The 22,091-nt window shown below is 49.5% G+C and overlaps 1 protein-coding gene across 1 annotated transcript in view; it reads right to left on the bottom strand.

Annotated features, from left to right (window-relative positions):
• The window catches only part of TNR (tenascin R), a 321,237-nt gene that overhangs the window by 51,168 nt on the left and 247,978 nt on the right, over positions 1 to 22,091 (bottom strand). Inside the window, exons 3-4 of the mRNA XM_081112117.1 lie at positions 6,692 to 7,255; positions 3,831 to 4,307 (exon numbers count right to left, since the gene is read on the bottom strand). Of these exons, the coding sequence (XP_080968243.1) occupies positions 3,831 to 4,307; positions 6,692 to 7,193 (979 nt within the window). The 5' untranslated portion in view covers positions 7,194 to 7,255. The remainder of the gene's footprint in view (positions 1 to 3,830; positions 4,308 to 6,691; positions 7,256 to 22,091) is intronic.

Consider the following 22,091-nt stretch of genomic DNA (forward strand, 5'->3'; position numbering starts at 1 on the left):
TTGATTCTCAAATCCAGGTTGTCTACACTGAGTGTTCCTTCCCTGCCAGTTTGTAGACCGGGTCATGGTGGTGTCGGATATCTTCTTTCATGCATACTCAGCCCTCCAACGGAAAACCAGGTTGGAGAATAATTCAGACTGTCCTTTAGCGGGTGAATTCCAGACTGCTTATCGTAGCAACTTCTTTTAAAAATGGGTCTCTAGTGCCTGCAGCCCGTGAGTCACACCGATTCCAGGCTTCCTCTGCGGGACGTCCCCTCCCACAGTGACAGGAATGGCCCTTCCAAATTTCCCGTCACCAGCAGCTCTTGGGGCATTTGGGACAAGTCAGTATTCCTTTTTGGCTCCTTCTTCCCGAAAAGAAAGCTCCAGAGGATGCCAACAGAGGATGATCCCAGACGAGCACTTGGGGATTTTAAAGTAAAAATGAGGTGTGGAAGGTTTTTTTATCTTGATAACTTCACCTGGTAAGGTTTTATCGTGGGACACGAGGCTGGTGGTAGGCACTGCTTCTCCTTCTGATGAGATGGTCCCCACTTGCCTTGAAACTGGCAGCAGCTGTGTGCACTGGGGGTCAGTAATTCCTATGAAATGAAATAGTACTGAACTTAAAAGCAAACTATAAAGGAACCATGTGCCTTGATGCTGTGAATTTAGGGTGCAAAGCAGTGTCTTACTTTCTGGGGTTCCAACCTTGAAACCTGGGGAAGAGAGGGTGATTAAAAGGGAATAGATTAGGCCCAACTGGTTTGGCTCAGTAGATAGAGCGTCAACCCGTGGATTTAAGGGCCCAGGGTTCCATTCTGTGTCTCTCTCACATCGATGTTTTTCTGTCTCTCCCCCTTCCTTCTACTCTCTCTCTAAATATCAATGGGAAAATATCCCTGGGTGAGGATTAACAACAAAAAAATGGAAAAAGACTGGTTTGAGGCATGGAGTTGCATATTTGCAAAGATGCCATGCTGTTTCCCTTGTAGATTTGCATCAATGTTACACCTAGATTAGTTGCGTGAAGTGTTTTGCTCCAACGAACGAGTGATTTCAGGTGCCAAAGGCAGGGCTGGCTGGGGCGCAGGCAGAAGCAGAGGCAGAGGCTGACGTTGATGGATCCCCATGGGTCTGACGGAGGAAGTCCGGGGACCCTGCTCTGCTGGTTCTTTCATCCTGTTCTTTCACGCATTGGCCAGCTCCTGCATTAACCTGCTGCACTGGGGGAGGTGTGAACAGTTGGTTCCAACATCTGATTTCTTTTTATCATTTGACAGAGCTTGGCTTTCATATCAAGAGACTATTTCTTGGTGTATGTGGCTTTTCACATTTTTATTTTTCAGTTCCTCTCTACTCGGCATTCCGGAGAGGATTAAAGAGTGCTAGAAGGTGGTCGGTGACCAGGGTTCTCATTCTCGCCCTGCCATCCATTAGCTGTCTGGCCCTGCAAGAATCTCTGTCTCTCTGAACTGCTGCTTTTTACATCTGGGGAATGAGGAGCCCAGAGCAGCTTCTTTCTGAGGCCTGTTTTAAGTGCTCCTATTCATGAATTTACTGTGCCATAGCTTCACGTGGCCAGAGAACAGGCAGGATGGTTGTGATTTCGCCCCATGGCCCACTACGAGCAAAGACCAAGGCTGGGAGTCCAGTACGGTGTCCTCGCCAACTCTCAATTGCATCCAGCCTCTAGCAGCTCGGGGCCTCAGAATGAAACCCACACAGCAGGCAGGCGGGCTTCCTGCACCCTGGCAGAGTGGGAAGAGTGGCCTGCGAGGACGTCGGTTTTGTGGTTCTCCGTGTTTTCACCTCCTCATGCCTGTGGGCGAAGGCGGCAGTGACGCTGTAGTGTGTGTGCCTGGCCAGAGATGACCAATAGAGGATAACTACCCCCTCTCCCGCATGAGCCAGCAAAGCAGCACTTTAGACAATGCCCTTCATTGGTCTCTGGCAGAGACCCGGGCATTTGGTTTAAAAGGCATCGAGAGCAGTCCCTCTACAGCGAGTGATGGCTCGGGTTGCTATAGAAACAGATGGAGATGATGTAACTGTCCCTCCTCACATGCTTTGGGAACCTGTGAAGTAATTTATCTGGGCCTTCAGAAATGATCCTCCAACAGCCAGAGGGGACATGTTGGAGGTCACATGGGCTCAGGGTTTGGACTCCACCCAGTTGAGCAGGAGCTATACTAACAGCTGTGGCGCCTTCCTGAATGGCCGGGAGGGCTCCAGTTCGGTTTGGACCCTGGATCAGATTTAAGATTCTGTCTGCAAGGAGACCTGTCCCTGTAGAACATGACAGGTATGTACAGTCCAACACAGAGCCATTCCATTCAGAATCACGTGGACTAGAGGGTAGCCATACGGAGCAGTGGCCCCAGCTGCTCTTTCACATCCTCAGATGGGGCCCAGGGAGCCGCACCCTGTGGGTGGGAATCGGGACCACGTGTCAGCCTCCCTTCCCCAGCAACCACCTAGTGATTTCAGATCTAGAAACAGCGAGGCTTCACTTCTGCTTCAATTTTCTTTCATAACAGTTGGTAGAACTAAGTATACTTTCAAAAAGATATTTCAATTCAGAAAATAAACCAGGAAGCTAAATGAAATTATTGAATATGGAAAAAAGTGAAGGAACATGAAAATATTTTTTCCTAAGCAGTACATTATTATTTGCTCACTTGTGGGAGTTGTTTTTGTTTGTTTGTTTGTTGTTGTTGTTGTTGTTATTGACAATGAACTTCGATAGAATTTAAGTTGAAGTCACAGTGCAGGAGCCTGGTGTGGCTGGCCTGCTCGCTCAGGGGAGTCACTGAGGATGCTGAAGAAGTAAAGGCTTCCAGCATTCCTCCCGTAAACTGACATCAGAGGGCTGATCGGAAAATTCCCAGAATCACCCCATCAGGAGGGTTAAAAATGTCTGTTTGTCATTTTTTTAAATTGCATTTTAAATCCCCCTCATGGGCACTCCAGCCCACTGTTACAAATTGAAGTGCAGACGAAATGGATCAAGGTCAATCCCTTAATCTGTGCTATTTAGAAACACACATTTAGTCAGCAGATGAGCAATAATAGTGAGACGATAAAAATAATCTAATTTTAGGCAAAAAAGTCATCTCCAGTGAGATGCTGGTATTCTTCCCACCGCAGGATTTCCTTCCTGGTTTTAGGACACCTCTGTACGGTGTCCGTGCTGTAGACCCCAGATGGGCTTGGTTCCAATTTGCTGCATGTCATCTGGAACAGCGTGAGTCACGGCCTTCTAACATTCTGCACTGATTGTCAGAATGTGAGCTGCTGCTTGATGCCTTGGCTGCTTTATTCCTGTTTGCATTTCATTCCTTACCTACAAACACTTCTTTTTCCATGTGGACACTAGACCATTTCATAAACTAACACTGAGTAATATAGGCTCCAAAATCACAGGCTAACCCCATCTCAAGTGGTGGTTGAGACTTGTCCTGGGACATGGTGGCGAGCAAGGGGGATATTCTGGACGCCCTCTGAGTCAGAGCGGCCTTGCCTAAGGTGGTCCCCTGGCCCATCTCTCCCCTTCCCTCCACTCAAGGACAGTGGGAAGCTGTCACTGTTGCTGTTGCCTTTGTTCAGTCTGAGCGTAAGACCCAACTTTCAGCATAAACCTGACCTTTTCAGGTTTCCCCTTCCCCCCTTTAAGTCTGCCCCATCCACTGTGATTGACGAAGAAACCAGCTCCCTTGGAAAGCAAGCGAGCACAACCCAATGGGGAATTATTTTGCCTAAAATCCACCTTCCTTCCCATCTCTCCTCCCCTCTCCAGTGAGTCTGCTGGGCCGCCCATGCCAACGCCCAGGAGTGCCCCTTCCTACCTGCCGAGCAGTCGGGGCCCTGGTAGCCCTCTTCGCAGAAGCAGAGTCCCTCCTGGCAGTGTCCTCGCCCGCTGCAGGCATTCAGACAGTGCTGCTGGCCGCAGTCCTCGCCCACATAGCCCTCCTGGCACACACAGGTCCCATTGGCACAGCTCCCCTTCCCGGAGCAGTCCCCGGGGCACCTCAGCTCGCTGCAGTCCTCGCCAGTGTAGGGCTCCTCACAGACACACTCCCCGTCCACACAGAGCCCCCGGGAGCTGCAGTCGGTGCGGCACCGGAGTTCGGAGCAGTCCTCGCCACTGTATTCGCTGTCACAAATGCACTGGCCATCCACACACACGCCCCGACTGGAGCAGCCCAGGGGGCACGAGGGCTCTGAGCAGTTCTTGCCAAACCAACCTTCATTGCAGATGCAGCCGCAGGACTCGAGGCTGAAGTTGCCGTGGCCACTGCAGTGAGGGAGGTAGTCCAGTTGTCCTGGAAAGGTCAAGGAGAAGGTCAAAGGGGGGCAGTGGCACCCCCTGAAAATGGTGCCTGGGGCGGGGTGGGCAGAGACCTCTTTTCCCTCTCTGATCAATGTATGTCACTGAGAGTTCATTTCAACCCATATAATCAATTTCATAAATATATTCCCCAGTAGGTTGTCTGTGCCTAGCATGGCGCTGGGATAAGAATGAGTGAGATCTGGTCCCTGTACATCAGGAGCTCAGTTTTGAGGTGTCTCAGCTTCCATTCCCCAGGAAGAGGCCTTAGATGAAGATTCAAGTGAAAGTGACTTATTACAAAGTGGTCCCCAAAAATCTGGTTGGGGGAAGGGGAAGTTTGGGGAGGGAAGGAGCCCCAGCCAGGTACATTGTGGGCCAAGTCCAGGGAAGGTAACTGGGGGTTAGTCTTGCAGGATGCTCGGGTCACAGTGCAGGTTACCCCTCATCATGGGTTAAGGGCTGTCCCTGGGGGTGTAAAGGCTCAGGCTCCTCCATTCTCTCTCTGGGCAAGCCAAGGAGGGTCCCATAGCCCAAGGACAGCCCCTGACAAAGATGCCCAGGTGCTCCGGGGACTGAAGGGGTTCCCAGGGCATGTAGGCTGAGCACTGGGTTTGCTATGCAGGGCAAGATCGTATCTGCCACGGACTTGCCCTACTCCCTCTGCTTCCTGCCCTCACACTCACTCTGCTCATGCTTCAGCCCTTGGCTCCAAGGTCAGTTCAAAGGCCTCCCTCAATCTCAGTCTCCTGCAGTCACTGTTTGCTATGATCCTTTTAGGATGCTGTGCGCATCTCTGCCCTAGCCCTTACCACGCTAGAAGCACAGTGGCTAATCTATCTGGCTAACATGAATCACACAGACTTATTAAACAAACACAAGCCCAGCACCGGCGTGGCATCCTTCTCTGCACTTGGCCTTGGGGATCTGAAGTGCAGTAAGTTACATCCTGTTTAATCCTGGCACTTCAGTCACCCTCACGGCCTGAACGGATAGCACACTGACATTGCTGAACACAGGCTCGCTTGTAGATTTCCCCACTTCTGCCAGGGAGCCTGGTGGGAGGTAGGGGAAAAGCCACTCAGAAAGCCGCCTAGTGTCCCGGGCAGCAAAGAGCCCATGTTCATGGACACCTATGATTTCCCCATGTTCTGGCTCCATGGATAACCGACCTGACAGTTCTCACTGAGGGATGGGAGCCTGGGCAACTGGACTTTCTTCTCTTCTTCAGACTGTTTTATTTATGGTTTTGGTTGGGGAGAGGAGGAGGTGAGAAAACCATGGCACCTCACTACTCAAAGACTGCCCACACTCACGTCTGTGTGGCTCAAGACATGTGGGCCATACAGGCCACTTCTGCCTTCATCCCTGCCAGAGCCTGGAGATATGAGACGTGAAAGCTGGAACCCAAGCTAGTGCGACAGATTCCTGCTCTCACCAAAGGATGAAGGGCAGGATGGCAGGACTCTACGGGGCCTTTGGGTGAGAGGAGATGTGCACACAAGGCGGCAAACAGCTGCTGCTCAGGCAGGTTAGCGGGCAATAGGTCATGCTCCTGTGGGCTCATGAGGAGCCAGGCTTTCACCTGAGCGAATGCTTGTATCTTAATGCTCCTTGCCATTCTGCTCTATCCCCATTTGTCAACAGGGAACGAAAGGCACAGGTCATGGGACTTGCTTAAGGATTAAGCTAGTAAATAACAGAGTCCAGATTTGAACTCAGGGAATCAGACTCTGAAAACCTAATGACCTATCAGAGAGGCACAGACAGTAACTCCTAAGTGTTACTTGCAGGGAGTGAGTGAGGCTGGAGTTACCTCTCCTGGACATTCAGCCTTTGGAAGGGGTGTAGAATAAGCAATATGCGTGTGTGTGCATGTGTGTGTGAGCAGGTGTGTGCACACGTGCGTGCCGGTGGAGGGGGCAGGGGCCAAAACTTCCATCTTGCTGGAGAAGACGGGGATGGGTCCTGGGAGACCTTGATGACTATCATTTACTCAGATGGGAGAAAGGCTGCGACTGAGTGAACATGCGCCTGCATTCCCTAGTCCCTCAGGTTAACACGGAGAGATATCAATTCAACAGCCTGTAAAAACCCAAGATGAATGAAGACAGACATCAAACTCCCTGCTCACTGCTGTGCTGAACGGATGTGCCATTCCCTGACTCATCCCCCCAGAAGCAAGTAATGTCTTTCACACGGACTAGGCGAGTGTGTGGGTGTGGAGGATGCGGGTGCCAGTCCTCCGGGAGGACTGTGTGCAGATCTCATAGACGCTTTATCACAGAGCTACATACTGGGGCTCATTTCCTTCCACATGAAGAGGGGCCGATTCCCCTCCTCTTCCCACCCGAAGCCCCTGCAGGGGCCCAGCCCTACCTGTGGCTGCACTTTCTTGGCAGCAGCTGCTGCCGCACTGGTCCCGAAGCACTGACACCTCCCTCTCCAGCATCTCGATGCGGCTCAGCAGCTCCTGCAGCACCTGGGCCGAGCCGGCGGCGCACGGGCAGGCCTTTCTGGGGAGGTTGATCCTGTGGGTGACGGTGACCTGGCTCTCTGGGTCGGAGGTCTGGCCCAGATACTCGGCCGGCGCCTCGTCTTCTGCACTCACCTCCTGCTCGGCCGAGGCCTCCAGCCCCGAGGAGCAGAGGCTGTCCAGGGGCACGTTGATGTTGTACACGTGGTTGAAGACCACGGGCGGCTCTTTGTCGGATGTGTTGTAGCTGGCAATGCCTCCTTCCTCCTCCACCGCCGGTCTCTGGCCCCTCTCCGTGGGGACCTCTAGCTGACACTCTGTGGGCTTGAGCATCAAGCCCAGAAGAATCAGGTTGACGCCAAGGAGCATGTTCTTCAGGACCACAGTTTCCCCGTCGGCCCCCATCCTCCGTGCAGAGCTCTGGGTTCAAGACCAGCCCGCAGCTCACAGCATGGAATTGTCGGAATCTGCAAGAGAAACAGGACTGAAGTTACCTCTGAGACCTGCGCTGGGTGCCATACTGTGCAGAGTCCTTCAAAGCCCAAGGACAGGCGGCCAAAGACTTTCAAGGGGAGGGAGGCTGGGAAGGGACGGGAACTACCAGGGTCATAAAGCCCAGAGCTTTGTCCCCTGAAATGGACGCTGCTTCCAAAGATTATCTGCAACACAGGAGACCAGCCCCCATGCTGGCAAGTGGTTCCAGCAAAGAGGGCCTGCGAGGCAGGGGCCCGGGCTCTGTGGAGAGTCTCTTTCTCCAAAGAAAATTCAGTGCTTCTTTCTACTCCTGGGTGAGAATTAGGATGAAGGTACCGTGGAGCCTCAGGCACACCTTTGCATTTCCACAGATAGTTATTATGAAGGACACCCACCAGCCTCTTCAAAATAACTTATTAACTCTTCCAAGCTCATCTCTTCAATATAAGTTGACTTGAGAATAACCAGCCAGGCAGATAATATAGTTCCCGGTAATTGTGGCTGTTAATAATCCTTGGGTACACGCGTGATTATCTGGGACCGTGCGGGCTGCACACGCCTCTAATCTTCTCATTAGCACAGTCCCAGCGCTCCGTGATCAGGGCTCCATTCTTCCGAGGTCCTGCTTAAATTGCTAAACTAATAAATTAGCTCCTCTGCTGGTTACCCAGTCACAAAGAACCACACAGAACAATATATTTACTGTCATGCAAATCAGGTTTAGGGAAATTATATTGCTTTTTTATTCCCCACATAGAGGAGAAAAGAGGCCCAACAAAGTTGGGTTCTAAAGGTGGCTTTAAAGCTACTAAGAAGATTAAGGTCTAAGGGCTGATGAAGGGAGAGTAACTGAGTCCAAGGATGAGGCAGCAAATGGAACATGTACTGAATGTGGACTGTGCACCTCACACCTGACCTACTTGGCCCTCAGAACATCCCTATGTTGGAGCATTAGGGTTATTCCCATCTTAGGATGGAGGAAATTCTGCCCAGAGACGTCAAGATTAGAGATCTAAGGGTAAGAGCTGGCTCTGGAGTCAGACTGCCTGGGTGCATACCCCACTCCTTTGCTTTGCTTTCTACCTGTGAGTAGTAGATCATGTAGCTCTTCATGCCTCAGTTTCCCCATCTGTAAGGTGGGGATCATAAGAGGACCCTCCTTATGGAATTGTAGTGATGATCGAGTTAGTACCCGTATAATACTTAGCTAGTACCTGGCATTCAGTGAAACGCATAGATGTGGTTTGTGGACAGGCAGAGTAGCTGTCTGGTTCTTGCCCTATCTGGATCAGATATGGCCTGGTCACCACTGTCAGGACCTTGGCTCTCACTGTGGATGCATAGTCACTGGTCACAAATACCTCCACACACCAAATGTTTATTATGACCTAATCCCAGCCCTTGAGCAGCTTTCAGTCTCATGGAGGAGATGGAAACACAAGTAGGATAAAGACAGTGTAATGTGCTCATGACTTTGACCAACAAGCAGGAGGGTGGAACAGCAGGAAATCCACTCAGGGGATGGGTGACCACCAGTGCCGTGGGCCCAGTGTTCCTGGGCCTGGCTTCCAGACACACGGAAGGACTATATTGTCTAGGACTATATTTTCGGGCCTCCTGCTGGTTGGGTGAGGCCATGCCACTAGCACTGGCCAATGAGTTGTGAGGGGAAGTGAGGAGTGTCACCTCTGGGCCGGGGCATTATTGCCGATGGGTGACGCTCCGAAGCTTTATCCCTGCCACGGGGGAGTGTTCCAGATGCTGGCTGCTTTCTCAGTCTGGGTCCCGGAGCTACTACAACCAACCGAGAGCCCCTGCTGCGCCACAGTAGGTGGCAGTGCCTGAGAGAGAAGGAATCCTCTGGTTTCTGAACCACAGGTTTTGTTTTTTGGTGTTTCCCACAGCATAACGTAGTCTACCAGGAGATATGTAATATCGAACTGGATTTTAATAGATTACTCTTTAGATCGAGAAGATAGGGTTCATTATACACAAAAGAAATTGCATGTGATAACCTCTGATATGTGCTAGAACGTAAGATAACATAACATGGCAACATGGCTTGTTCAATGAATGCAAGTATTTGAAGGGATGTTAAATGCTAAGGGATTTGACGTTTCTATGACAAAAGGTTCAAGGGAAGTAGTTCCCACTGAATAAGGGGAATCTATGGGAAAACATATTTTTGGCTACTTATAAAGAACAGTTTTTCTAATCGTCAGAGCTACTGGATTGTCATGATAGGCAGTGAGTTCCCGTCACTGGAGGTAGCCAAGCACAAGCAGCGAGACTACTACTTGAGAATGCTGAAGATGGCCTTTCGAGCACCACATGAGAGGCTGGACTAACAAGAATGTTAGGTCTTCTCCGGGATGCTTTTCGAGTTCATGCATTTGAGGGGTGTGCCCAGCGTAATCCTGTGTTCAAGGGCCGCCATAACCAATTACCACAAACTGGGTAGCTTAAAACTACACAGCTTTCTCACACAGGTATGGTTCTGGGCACTAGAAGTTCAAAGCCGAGATGTCATCAGGGTTAGTTCCTGCTGAGGGCTCTGAGGGAAGGTCTGTCCCATGCCTGTCTCCTGGTTTCTGGTGATGGGCGAGACCCTCTAGGCCAGTGGTTCTCAACCTTCCTAATGCCTCGACCCTTTAATACAGTTCTTCATGTTGTGGTGACCCCCAATTTCATTGTTACAAATTGAACATAATTAAAGCATAGTGATTCATCACAAAAACAATATGTAATTCTATATGTGTTTTCCGATGGTCTTAGGTGACCCCTGTGAAAGGGTTGTTCGACCCCCAAAGGGGTCGCGACCCACAGGTTGAGAACTGCTGCTCTAGGCCCTCCTGGGCTTAGAGATGCATCACTCCCACCTGTGCCTTCATTTCCACATGGCCCTTCCCTGTGTCTCTGTGTCATCACGTGGCCATCTTCTTTCAAGGACACCAGTCATACTAGATTAGGGACCCATCACTCAGTATGACTTCATCGTAACTAATCACATCTGCATGACCCTATTTCCAAATAAGGTTACTTTCTGAGGTGCTGGGGGTTAGACTGTCGGCAAATCTTCTTTGTGGGATATGATTCAATCCATAACGAATGCCACTGGGCATTTTCACCAGACACTGAGCTAAGCATTTCCCTTATAATTTCATTCAAGCCTGACAACCAACTTATAAGAGAGAGAGGAGTGATATTCAGGAGTCAAGAGAGTAACTGGTGTGGCTCCAGTAACACCCAATCGGAAGAGGCATCAACCAATCAGATTGGCTGTAAACAACCAGCTGGGCTCCATGATGATATCACTATGATGGTAGCTCCTCTTTTAATTTCCATTGTTTGAGATGAGGAAAAAACTTCAGGAAAAAACAAGGTATTTGACCAAGACTGGCAGCTACTGAAGCAGAGGAGCCAAGACCGAGGCTGGTGTAGCTGTGTGTAGCCTGTGCTCTTCACTGCTGTTTCTCCGCCGCCTTAATTAGTGGCCACATGCCATTCTCATGAAAAGACTTACAAATCAACACGCTCACAAATCAACACCCTCCTTTCTTGGGATCAGACTTAGGACTTGCTGACAGTGATGACTTTTAGCTTAATGCTTTCTCTGCCAATCCTGTCTCCCACCTCCTGGCGGGAAGGCTGGTCTGATGGTGGCCGGCCTCCTGTGTCCTGGGAATCAAAAGCAATTCTACACCAGCAAACCTTGATCCTCGAGGAGTTGGGAGACGTTCTTTAAACGTGCCCTTCCCCACCGAGCCAGCAGTCACAGAAAACTGGGGCTGGCACCAGCAACCTCTGCTTCATTCACTTTTCTGAGCTCCCTCTGGTGTGTTCCCACCAGGCCGTCAACAGCCATTGTTAATCACACCACAGACTCTCTGCCTCTCTCTTGTGTCTCCACATTTCGTTTAGGTTGCTTTTCTGCACAGACAGAGCAGGTGGGATGAATGGGATGAGGGGCCTCATTTTCCTCACTACTTCTGACGCCTGCTGAAGGCGGAATGAAACCAAAGCTTATTAATGCCCATGATAAACGTGCCCTTGGTTCTGCCGAGCTCATGTCACTTAGTAATTGTTTCAAAATGACTTTTCTTTCTTGTGTCCCTGGCTTCCTCCCCTGCCTCCGCCTCCTGTTCCTTGTGTGGCGAAGGATGCTCACTGCTCTGCAGGCCTTTCTGTGGCACTTCTCAGCAATGCTGTGGGCAGGTCTTCACAACGTCCCCTGCCAAGAGCCTGGTCTAATCCCATGGCTTACCCTAGTGCTGCATTTGCTACACTGTCTCCTTTAGAGGGGCCCCACCTGCTCTGAGACCCATGACCTGGCTTTGGTGTGAGGGGGTGTCTACATCTCTAAGCTAAATGCAAATCTGTCACCAAAAACCACTTGGGAAACTGGAGGGGACCCGTAGAGCCGCCTCCTCTCCTCTCACTGCCTTCCCGTCTCTCAGATGCATCACCCGACCACAGCTAGGAAGACTCCAGGCCTAGAAGCAAGATGGGCCAGTCAGAGATGGTGGGAGGAGGGGAAAGGAAGGAAAAACAGGAAAGGTGGAGGGGGGAAATGGGAGAGCGCCAGGCTGGCGAGAGGAGCAGCTGAGAGTTCTATAGGTAGAGTGAGAAAATATAACCCTGAGGGACAGATAATATACACGGGCTTCAATGATACACTAACCGTGGTGAGCGAGACCGATAGCTATTGACCCCACAAACTCGAGTGCAAGGGAGGTGCAGTAATTCGATAGATTGATACTCGAGAAATCCTGGTGGTGCCATTGATTCATTTCCAGCGCTCCAGCTTCCTTATCAATATAACTACCGTGGCGGCACTGGGGTGTCTTTGAGGAATTTGTAAGAGGCAGGCAGATGGCAGGATGGTCCTGGGGACTGGGGTGGTGCCGTCCCCTCTGGGAGGTCACCCCAGCCCAGCTGAAGCTCCTGCCCCAGCTAACGTGGCTCCTCAGTGGCTTTATTTTGCTTTTCCCCTCCACTGCCCTCCCCCGGCTTCATGTTCTCTCACTGAGGTGCTACTGTTCTAGAAATATATCCTGCAGACGTATGTTCCCAGATCGGAGGAGAAGGGCAAGGAGAGCTGGTCTCAAGAAGGTAGGTGTGTGGGGGGGGTCGGGGGGGGGGGGGAGAGGCAGGCCATAAGTCACTCACGGGAAGCTATGCCTTTGTAATTTTTTTCTTTCTTTTTTTTTCTCCTAGACTAGAGTCAGGGAGGGGCCGGGAGAGGAACCTCAGAAACAAAAAGGAGGAGAAAATAAGCGTGTGTAGGTTGTTGGGCAGGTTGGGCGAGGCGAACTCTTGGGGGGGGCGGGGGGGTTGGTGGCCAGTGTTGGGGATTTCTTGCTTCCGCCAACCTTAGTACCCACTCTGTCCCTAATGTGATTTATAGAACAGAACTATATCTGTGAAAAAACGAGTCTTTTTTTTTTTTTTTTTTTTTTAGGTAAAAATAGTTCCCTTCCCTGCCGTTGGGATGCTCTGTCACTTGGAGAAAGAGAGTAATTATGAAAGACGAGGGTGTAATGGGATTACTGCGGCCCCATTGTGTCAGCGGAGGCAGCGGGCTGCTGGGAGGACGCGGGCCGCTCCCTCCATCAGCACCGGGCCTTTATTGGGCCTGTCAGGTTTCTGAAAAGAACCCGAGGGCAGAAAACTCCCTGCAGACTGGACTGCATGGCCGGCCTGGAGCTGTCAGCGGCCTGCGGTGGTGTGGGAGGACGGCCACCCCCTGATGCGCTGCATCGGATCTGCAGGGAGGGCCTTTGGTGCAGAACCGGTGGGGCGCATTCAAGTGCTCAGCCCAGGACGTCTGTGGCTTTGCGGAGTGGATTAGAGAAACCACAGGGCTGGGCTGGGGGGCGGGGGGGGAGGGGGTGGGTATCTGACTCTGGGCTCCTCCAATAGCTCCATCAAGTGTGCTCTGTGAGAACTCTAATCGTCCTGATATCTCAGGACAATTCCTCCTTGACCCAGGGAATACCACCAAGGCAGGGACACTGTGTCATGCCTGGGAGTGAGCATGAGGTCAGCCAGGTTTGGATTCCCACTTTGCAATACAACTGGCAAAGCTGGCAGCTTTGCCCACTGGGGGAACCATTTCCTGTTGGGCAGCAGAGTCTGATGGTCTGCCTTTGCCCCAGGATTTCTGGTCAACAGAGATCCCATTTAGGTGAGAATTTATCCACTTTTTATAGACCCCTCCCCTCTCAGAGAATTCTTAACATATATAGAGCATTTGTATATATATAATTTAAAAATATATACCATCAAATGCTGAGAACCACCAATGGATTATTCCCATTTTACAGATGAGGCTCAATGCATGGGAGTGATTTGCCCAGTTGCACATAGTAAGGTAGAGCCATGCTGACTCCTGAGTCATATTTCCAGACTCAGTTTTGTTGCGGGCACCACAGCCTCCCTTCAGCAGCAGTTTCCATCCTTTGGAAGTAGGTAGGATATAAATAATGAAATCCTAATTAGTCTCCACCATTTTGGTCAAGAATTCTTCCAAGAGTCTGACTTTTGCCGTCATTGATGTCTGGTTTTTTTTTGTCTGTGTTTCCTGAGCTGGAGGAACAGCACATCCCCATTTGCTGTTCATTTATTCTTGAAGCGTCATCATATTACTCTTCATCTTTCTCTTCTTTACATTTAATAAAACGGCAAAGAAAATTCCCTGGGATGAAAGATGGCCAATCAGACTATAGCCTGGATCAATGGCTCTTATCTCCTGCCCGAGATACTCCTTAGAACAGATGGAGAAATTAGTTCAGAATATAAAATGTGGTCTCTGCCCTCCTGGGCCTTATCATCTGGTTGAGAAGACTATACTCCTGCACATAAAAGCAAAGTTTGAGAAAGCAAGGCAGTCCATTTTTATTATTAAACCGAAGATCACCCAATTTAAGTTTAAGAGGCACTCCTAGCTGTGAACAGAGATGAGGGTTGAGAAGTGACCGTACAGGCTCCTGAAGAGGGAAGGACCCAGGCCAGATGGAGGGGTGGTGTTGGAAAGGTGGATGGGGTCGTGGGGTGCAGGTGGGGAGAGCAGGCAAAGGGCACAGCCTGAGCAGAGTTAGCTGGAACCCCAAGGACAAGTGCGAGGAAGTTCTGCCTCTGAAGGGACCACCTTCCGTCTTTGCAAAGGCTTAACATCAATGAAAACTAGATTATGAAAATAACGCATGCCAGGTGCGTGCCTTTGAGGCAAGGGAGGTGCTCATGTATTATCAGTGCTCCTAGGGCTTGATGTCCGTGGACCAGTGGGGGCCTGGAGGACAACTTGGGGCCATCCTATATATAAAGGTGGTCTCAGAACATCTAATTAATTATCTTGTAAATGTAGAAATTGCTGGGTTTCTAGGGCATTGAAACCCTTTAGAAACAAACAAATCTTAGGACTAGTCACTTGTAAAAATTATACTCACCCACATTCAGAACACCAGATAATTCATTTGCTCTAAAAATACCTAATGACAGATTCAAATATCAAATTCATGCTGTTTTCAATTATATGACATAACTCTATTGGAGTTGATCCTTCCAGCAGGAAAGGAATAATTGCTTTCTTATTGGCTATCCATTAATTTCTTCGGATGGCTCGTATGTTGGAGGTGACAGCTTATGAACGCTCAGCTCTAAAGGAGCTCTAAGGGAGTCATCGACTTCAGTGTGTGAATTATGACTTTTAGAGCATAAAATAGCACTGCCCTGGCCCAAAGACTACACACAGGTGAATTATATTTTCTAGCGCCTGAAACATCATAATTATTTTATAACTGAAATCTGAGGAACCTCTGAGAGCACTGGGGTACAGAGCACAACTTGCTTAATTAAATCCAGTTCCATACTGATTGCATGCCAGAGACCGGGCTAGATCTCATGGAGAGCTCTCAGGTAGCTCCTGGTGTCACCTGGAGGAAGGTAATTGCGTCACTAGAATTAATAGCCGACTGTGATGAGTGCCCTACCAGAGGTGAAGGGAAAGTCTGGGAGCCCAGCAGATGGAAGCATTTCTACCAGAAGACTCTTTAGAGAAAGCTCAGTGGGAAAGGTGGCCTTTGCCTGGGTCTTGGAGAATCAGGAAGACTGTGAAAGGACGAGGAGGGGAAAGGCCGCAGAAGTGAGTGAGGAGCAAAGTGGAAAATCATGCCCAAAGAAGGGCCCAGCTCCTGGGTGGTGGCCTGGTGGGGGCAGGGGGTGTGTGTCTGTGTGTTCAGAGATGGAAGGTGCTAAGATGTCTGAGAGCCTTGACTGGCATCTCCAGAAACAGGCTCTGGATCCCGTGGGCGTGTTATGCCACCAGTGTTTTATAAGCAGAGTATGACATCATGATTAAGAAACCCTTCGGCATCTGTGGTTGCAACTGGCCCCAAAGATGAATTCTAATCTGAGAAACGTAAATGTTTGTTTTGCTTGTCATTTATCTTATTTTGCAGTGATGCGGTTGCTAAGGCCCAGATTCATCTTCCTCATGACTTTAGAGAGTGATTTTTCCAGGGCACATAATTCCTTAAATTCCTTTCCTCTCTCTGTCTTGACAAAATGCATTTTGCTCTCCATTAAGTTATACAGTATCATCTTTGTTCATTATTGTTTAAAGGGGGCTCCAGTGAGATTCAAATGTGGTTTTATTAACTGCTGCATCCAGAAGATGTATTGTAAAATATTGGACCTTTAAATGTTTTCAATCTGAATAAAGACAAGAACTGACTATCTAGCTACATGCAGCTGCCTTTCTGATAAATTAAGAATACAGGCTCTCAGTATAGCCGTTCCTGAGGCTTTGGGAAGCCGAGTGTGCTATGAGGGTCCCCAAAGTCCCGGTATGGTTCCTAGGGGGTACGAATCAGCCCACAGGAGGATGCAGAATGCCTCAGTGGGCTAGGGTTTATACCTGAAATCTCTGTACGCGGTGCCTGGTCTCTGATGGAAGTTCTCTCCTAGTGTAATCTCCTTCCTCCCCAGCCTTCCCTGCACACACACTCCTGGATTCTTCCTTCTGCCCCCAGAACCTTCTCCTCCCGGATCTCTATCCCCAGAGGCTCTTTTACCCTGGAGCTTACCAATTAGCCATGTGGAGCCCAGCAGGGGAGCTGTAGCTCAGCCTGCAGGCCAGTGAGTCCTGGCTTCCTCCTGAGAGCCTGGGCACTGGCTGTGTCTCCAGTGGAAGGACAATGCTTCCCTCAAGGTGACCTTCTCTGCCTGACTCTCCGGGTCCCAGTAACCTCTCTGCCACTCCCCTCACCTCCTCTGGGCGTGGGGATGATAAGAGCTCTGCTGGGCTGGGTCCAGTGTGCTCACTGATTGGCTGTGACTGTCCAAGGCTGGTCCCTATAGTTAGTTAGGGAATTAGCTTCCTGGGAAGGGCCGTTTCCCCAGGCCTTTCTCCTGTCCCCAAGTCTGCTTAAATCTCCCCTGTCCCCTGTCCCTCATTCCCTCAGCAGTCAAATGCCAAAGTAACACAAGATACAGTATTGGCAATAAATTAACACCTTCTGAAAACCTATTTGGAAACAGGTGGGCCTTAAACCATAAATAACAGTGACATTTTCATTTTAACAGCAGCCTTCAACTAACCTAACGGTGGACATGGTTCAGTGCGACTTCATGCGGAGCCGGGAGGAAGATTCATGGCCATGAGAGGATTCAGCAGTTTTTCTCCCGCATTGATCTTTCTACCTTTCCCCTTTTGAAAAGCACTAAAATGAGGCGGAGTGACAGACTCTTGACATTTGCAGACTTATTACAGTTTTCGGGGTGCTTTTCTGAACACAGGCTGGATTGAGCCTTCTCCAGATTTTGTAAAGTATGGAAGGCAGGTTTGTTACCCCACTCTATAGATGAGTAAACTGAGGCTCGTTCTTGCAAATACCAAGCCATAAAGTTTCAGCCTTCTACTTTTTTCACTCCATAGTCACTTACAGGCGCTCTTAAGAGTGGGGTAGAGGGGGCTCACCACCCTGACTCTGAGCTGCAGGGCTGGAGGGGGTGGGGTATGGCAGCCGAGGGGGAAGAAGTGGGTGGAGGAGCCTAAGCTGGACAGGGCAGAGCAGACTTTCTGCTTTTCTCCATGGAATTACTCAACAACTGTCCTACTGGAGGGTTGGAGGAAGACACCCTGAGACTATCAGCTTTCTCTAGCAGCCACTCAAAATGGAATCCTTTCTTTGGAGTTTGGGAGAGGAAAACGTAACCCTTTGATCCTAGTTTGTTATCAAGCAGGGAACTCGTTGTAAAAGCATCCCTTGGCTGAGAAGACACTAGCAGATTTTTGGGAAGACCAAGGAGAGGAACGTCTCTGAGAAGTTGTCATGCCTTCTCCCTCAGGGGCTGCTTTGGAAGGCAATTATGAGGTAAGCAGCATGTTCTTCTACAGTGGTGGAATATTCCACCTTCATTAGTCTAGTGAATGTGTCCAGAATGATTCAAATGTTTGATCTGCAAGCAGGGTCCACAGTATTAAATCAACAATGACTAGGTATCGCCTTTCTCCAAAATAACACGATCTCTGGGCTTTCCCTAGAAGACTGAAGAGGCGGAATGGTGGTGGGTTTGTCCAAACCAGCTGCGTTTAATTAGGAAGGGAAATCCCACCACTCTCAGCGAAGCCGGTCAGATAGAGCCACCCAGCCTAGGGCGTGTGCTGTCTGGCCACTGCAATGCGCAGACAGTATTGCACCAGGCAGGCCAGGACCCACAAACACGCATTCCAGGCACACAACAGTACTCTGCTAAAGGCTTTACACATAAACTTATTTAATCCTCACAGCAACCAAATAAGCTGCTATGATCCTCCCCATTTTACAGACAGGGAAATTACGCCACAGAGAGGTTAAGTGACTTGTCTAAAATCACAGAGGAAGGGCCAGGATTCAGACTTCAGCAGCCTGGCCCCAAAATCTTTTTTGAATGCCAAGGGATGTGAAGCTTCATTGGAGAAGGAATTTGTGACACTCAGCTCCCTCTCTGAGCTCAAGTAGAACTTGTTACTACACTTATCAGAGACAGTATCTACAGAGGCGCCCCCTCCAGTGGAAGGTCCCTGGAGTGCAGGTCTGTGGTCCATCATAGAGCACAAGTCCTGGAGTCTAATCGGTTCTCTCTACATACATGCACACATGTACGCTTGCATGTGCTATGATGCCGGCCTGCCCTACCTTCTCAGCTGTCTGCATAGTCACACACATTGGTCTTTCCTGCTTCCAACGTTTCTGAAATGTTCCTCTCTGCAGCTGCCCAGGAGGACGGCTGCTGGGTGTGTGTGCAATGACCCCATGAGGGGACTGGGACACGCTGACCTGCTGGCCATCAGCACACTGTGTTGCCGGGGAATGAATGTCCTGCCTGCCCCTTCCAGGCTCCCTCACTGAGAGTGTCAGGACTTTAAGTCCCCCCCTCACTTTTCCTTTGATTACTGCTGCTGTCACACTGTTTCTTATTATTGACTTTGGTACCTGTCAGACCGTTCACATCCCCCAATTGTCTTCACCTGCCATCTTCACTGAAAAGCTGGTTTCTCTGTTTACTCGGACCCTGTCAGCCTCTCATGGATTTACTTGATTCTTCTCCGAAATGAAGGATGCTCTGTGGCTTGATGGAGGTCGTTGGCTGTGTGGGGGTCACAGATGGGAGGGGACCACCTCAGGGAAATGTTGGTGGGGTCGGGCACCTGCCTTGAGTTTCCTATCACTTTCATTTCCTGGTTCTACGAGCTGGAACAAGTCAGGTGACTGCTCTCTCAGTGTGCTTATCTGGGAAATGGGAATTATTGATTGTGAGAAGCAAGTCTCTGTGGAAATACTGTATAAATTATGAAGCAGCATGTACTCGATGGGAAGGTTTTGGCTGGTTAACATGAAGAGTAAAGCAGCACATGGTCTCCAGCTCTGCACAGGCCAGAGGTCTGTTATGGGAACCCTTCCCTCAGCCCGATATTTACAGCAGCAAAGCAGGATTAGAGCCACCGCTGGGCACTAAGTTGCATTCAGAAGGACTGAGGATGCTCAGGTGGCGATGGGTGCAGTCCCGTGGCAGCATCTGTGGTGCGTCTTCTTGACCCACAGTATAGAGAGGGGCCATCACTTCATGCGGAGGATCAATAAGGCTCAGGGAACCGTCTGCTTTCCAGAGTGGGCTGATTACAATGTAAATTATTTTTTGTTTGTTTTGGGCTGTTTGCTCCTTAAAACTAGACTCTGAGAATCCAGAGGGGCACCAGGGGGTCAAAGCTATTCACCTGTAGCAGCTGGATGTGAGGCGAGGAGGCCAGCTTCAGGGCCCAAGGCCAGGCTGGGGCTGTCCTGAGCTGGGCTGGAGCATGAAGCTGGGCAAGACTGAGGTGGATACTGTGTTGTATGCAGGGTGCAGCCAGGGTCAACTGAGCCACAGAGCTGGATTCGAGCCACTAGGCTCAGGACCAAAGGAGAGGAGACACATCAGCAGAACCAGGATGCCAACCCCACGTGTCCCCGGAGTGCAGAGGTGTGCGTGCTTCCGGAGTTAGAAAATCCACACCGACGGCCTAAAGCTAAACCAGTATGTCTGTATTTTTTGTTTTGTTTTCTGCTTTGAAAAACAATATTCATTATACGCTAACTAGGACATACAGAAAGGTTATATTTCTAATACCCCGACCCAGCAAAAGTCACTAGTGATTGTGGTGGGGTTTTTCCTGTGTCATTTACACAGTTGAAAGTGCACACTATTTGGAATAGACACTTTAAACCCACAAATTCCTTGGGTTTGCTATCTTTGGGGAAGCACCGCCCAGTGGCCCATCCCACTCTCAGGCAGGCCTGAAGGCAGGTCTCAGGCCAACCCGGGTCCAAGTCACAGGCCAGGCCACAGGGTCACACAGGAGAGGTTGGTGCCAGGCCTGGCCAGCCAGGGGAGGGGGCTGGGCAGGTCCCAACAAGGGGGCAGTTCCTGTGTTTTCCCGCTGCCCTGGCACTGAGCACATCTCTCTGTGGGTTGGGAGCCTGGGCACTGGCTTCTTTGGCTCCGTCCTCATTAACACGTAGGCAGAACTGTCTGAACGTGTAGCTATGTGGAGGACATTCTGCTTCAATCCGATCAGAATCATCAACGGAGTCTGTTGGAGAGAGCCCCGTGGGAGAAAAGGGTCTGCTTCCTTCCCAGCTGATTTCTAAAGAGCACAACCCCAGGCAGATGGACCTAACTATGGAGAAGAGGTGTCAGAGGGTGGGAGTGCCTGGAGCAGGAGACAGGATGGACACAGGGACGGGTGTCCCGGTTCCCGTGTGCCAGTCTGCACTGATCAGAGTCCATAAGGAGAGTCAGGAAGGGCCAGTGGCCAAGTCTGAGTGGAGACAAGTGATGTAGAGATGGAGGGTGTGTTCAGGAAGAGTGTGGGGTACCTGGAGACCACCAAGGAATACTAATGTGAAGACCCGAGGGTGGCTCATACCTGAACACTCCAGAAGTGATGCTTCTACTAGAGACCCCATGGGTGGGGATTCTCACCCCCTAGAGAGTCAGAGTAATTCTCACCCCAAGCATGACAAGTACCCCTGGGCTCGAGTCTGTGATGTGACTGTTACTCACGCAGTTTTCTAAGATCTCGAATTGAGACTACTTGAAGTGGAAGATAAGATAGTGCCATAGGCACGATGCTTGGGACTCACATAGGCCTAGAGTCCAGTCTGCCGGGCACTTGACTGTGGGCAAGTGACTCCCTCTGAGCCTCTGTTTCCTCATCTGTAAAATGGAAGTAATAATGTACAGATCCCCCAGGGTTGTTTGAAGCATTTACTATATTATATATAGCAAACACTTGACACAGGGCCTATAATATATATTAAACATTTAAAGCAAGTGCTCTAAAAAACATGTTAGCCCAGCTGGTAGTGTTTCGCGACGTGCTGTATGGGGTCTGAGGCATTTTGAAGTAAGTATCCTGAGTAATTCAGGAGCATGGAGTAGAATTGGTTGTTATCCAAACCTCTGATGTTTGTTCCTGAGGCAGTGTCCTGATTAGCTATAAAAAGGGCCTTTGGATAGCAAACTACACAGCTTCTGCACAGTGAAAGAAACCATCAACAAAACAAAAAAGGCAATCAACCGAATGGAAGAAGATATGTGCAAAGAACAGCTCTGACAAGGGGTTAATACCCAAAATATATAAAGAACTCATAGAACTCAATTCCAAACCAACAATCCAATTAAAAAATGGGCAAAGGACCCCAACAGACCCTTCTCTTAAGACATACAAATGGCCAACAGATATATGAAAAGATGTTCAAGTTCAATAGCTATTATGGAAATACAAATCAAAACCATAATGAGATACCACCGCATACCTGTTAGAATGGCTATTATCAACAAGACAGGTAATAACAAATGCTGGAGAGATCAGAGAGAAAAAGGAACCCTCATTCACTGCTGGTGGGAATGTAAACTGGTATAGCCACTATGGAAAACAGTAAGGCTATTTCTCAAAAAATTAAGAATACAGTTACCATATGACCCAGCAACCCTTCTTCTGGGCATCTACCTGAAAATTTTGAAAACATTTATTCGCAAAGATATATGCATCCTATGTTCATTATAGCATTATTCATGGTGGCCAATATATGGAAACAACCAGTGTTCTTTGATTGGATAAAGAAGACATGATACCTATATACAATGGGACACTTCTCAGCCATAACAAAAGACAAAATACTGCCATTTGTGACAATATGGATGGATCTTAAGAATACCATGCTAAATGAAAAAAGTGAGACAGAAAAAGTCAAGAACCATATGATTTCACTTACATGTGAAATATAACACTGGAAGCAATGA

Source organism: Myotis nattereri, assembly GCF_964212035.1.
Source record: "Myotis nattereri genome assembly, chromosome: 18".
In the NCBI taxonomy this organism is placed as follows: Eukaryota; Metazoa; Chordata; class Mammalia; order Chiroptera; family Vespertilionidae; genus Myotis; species Myotis nattereri.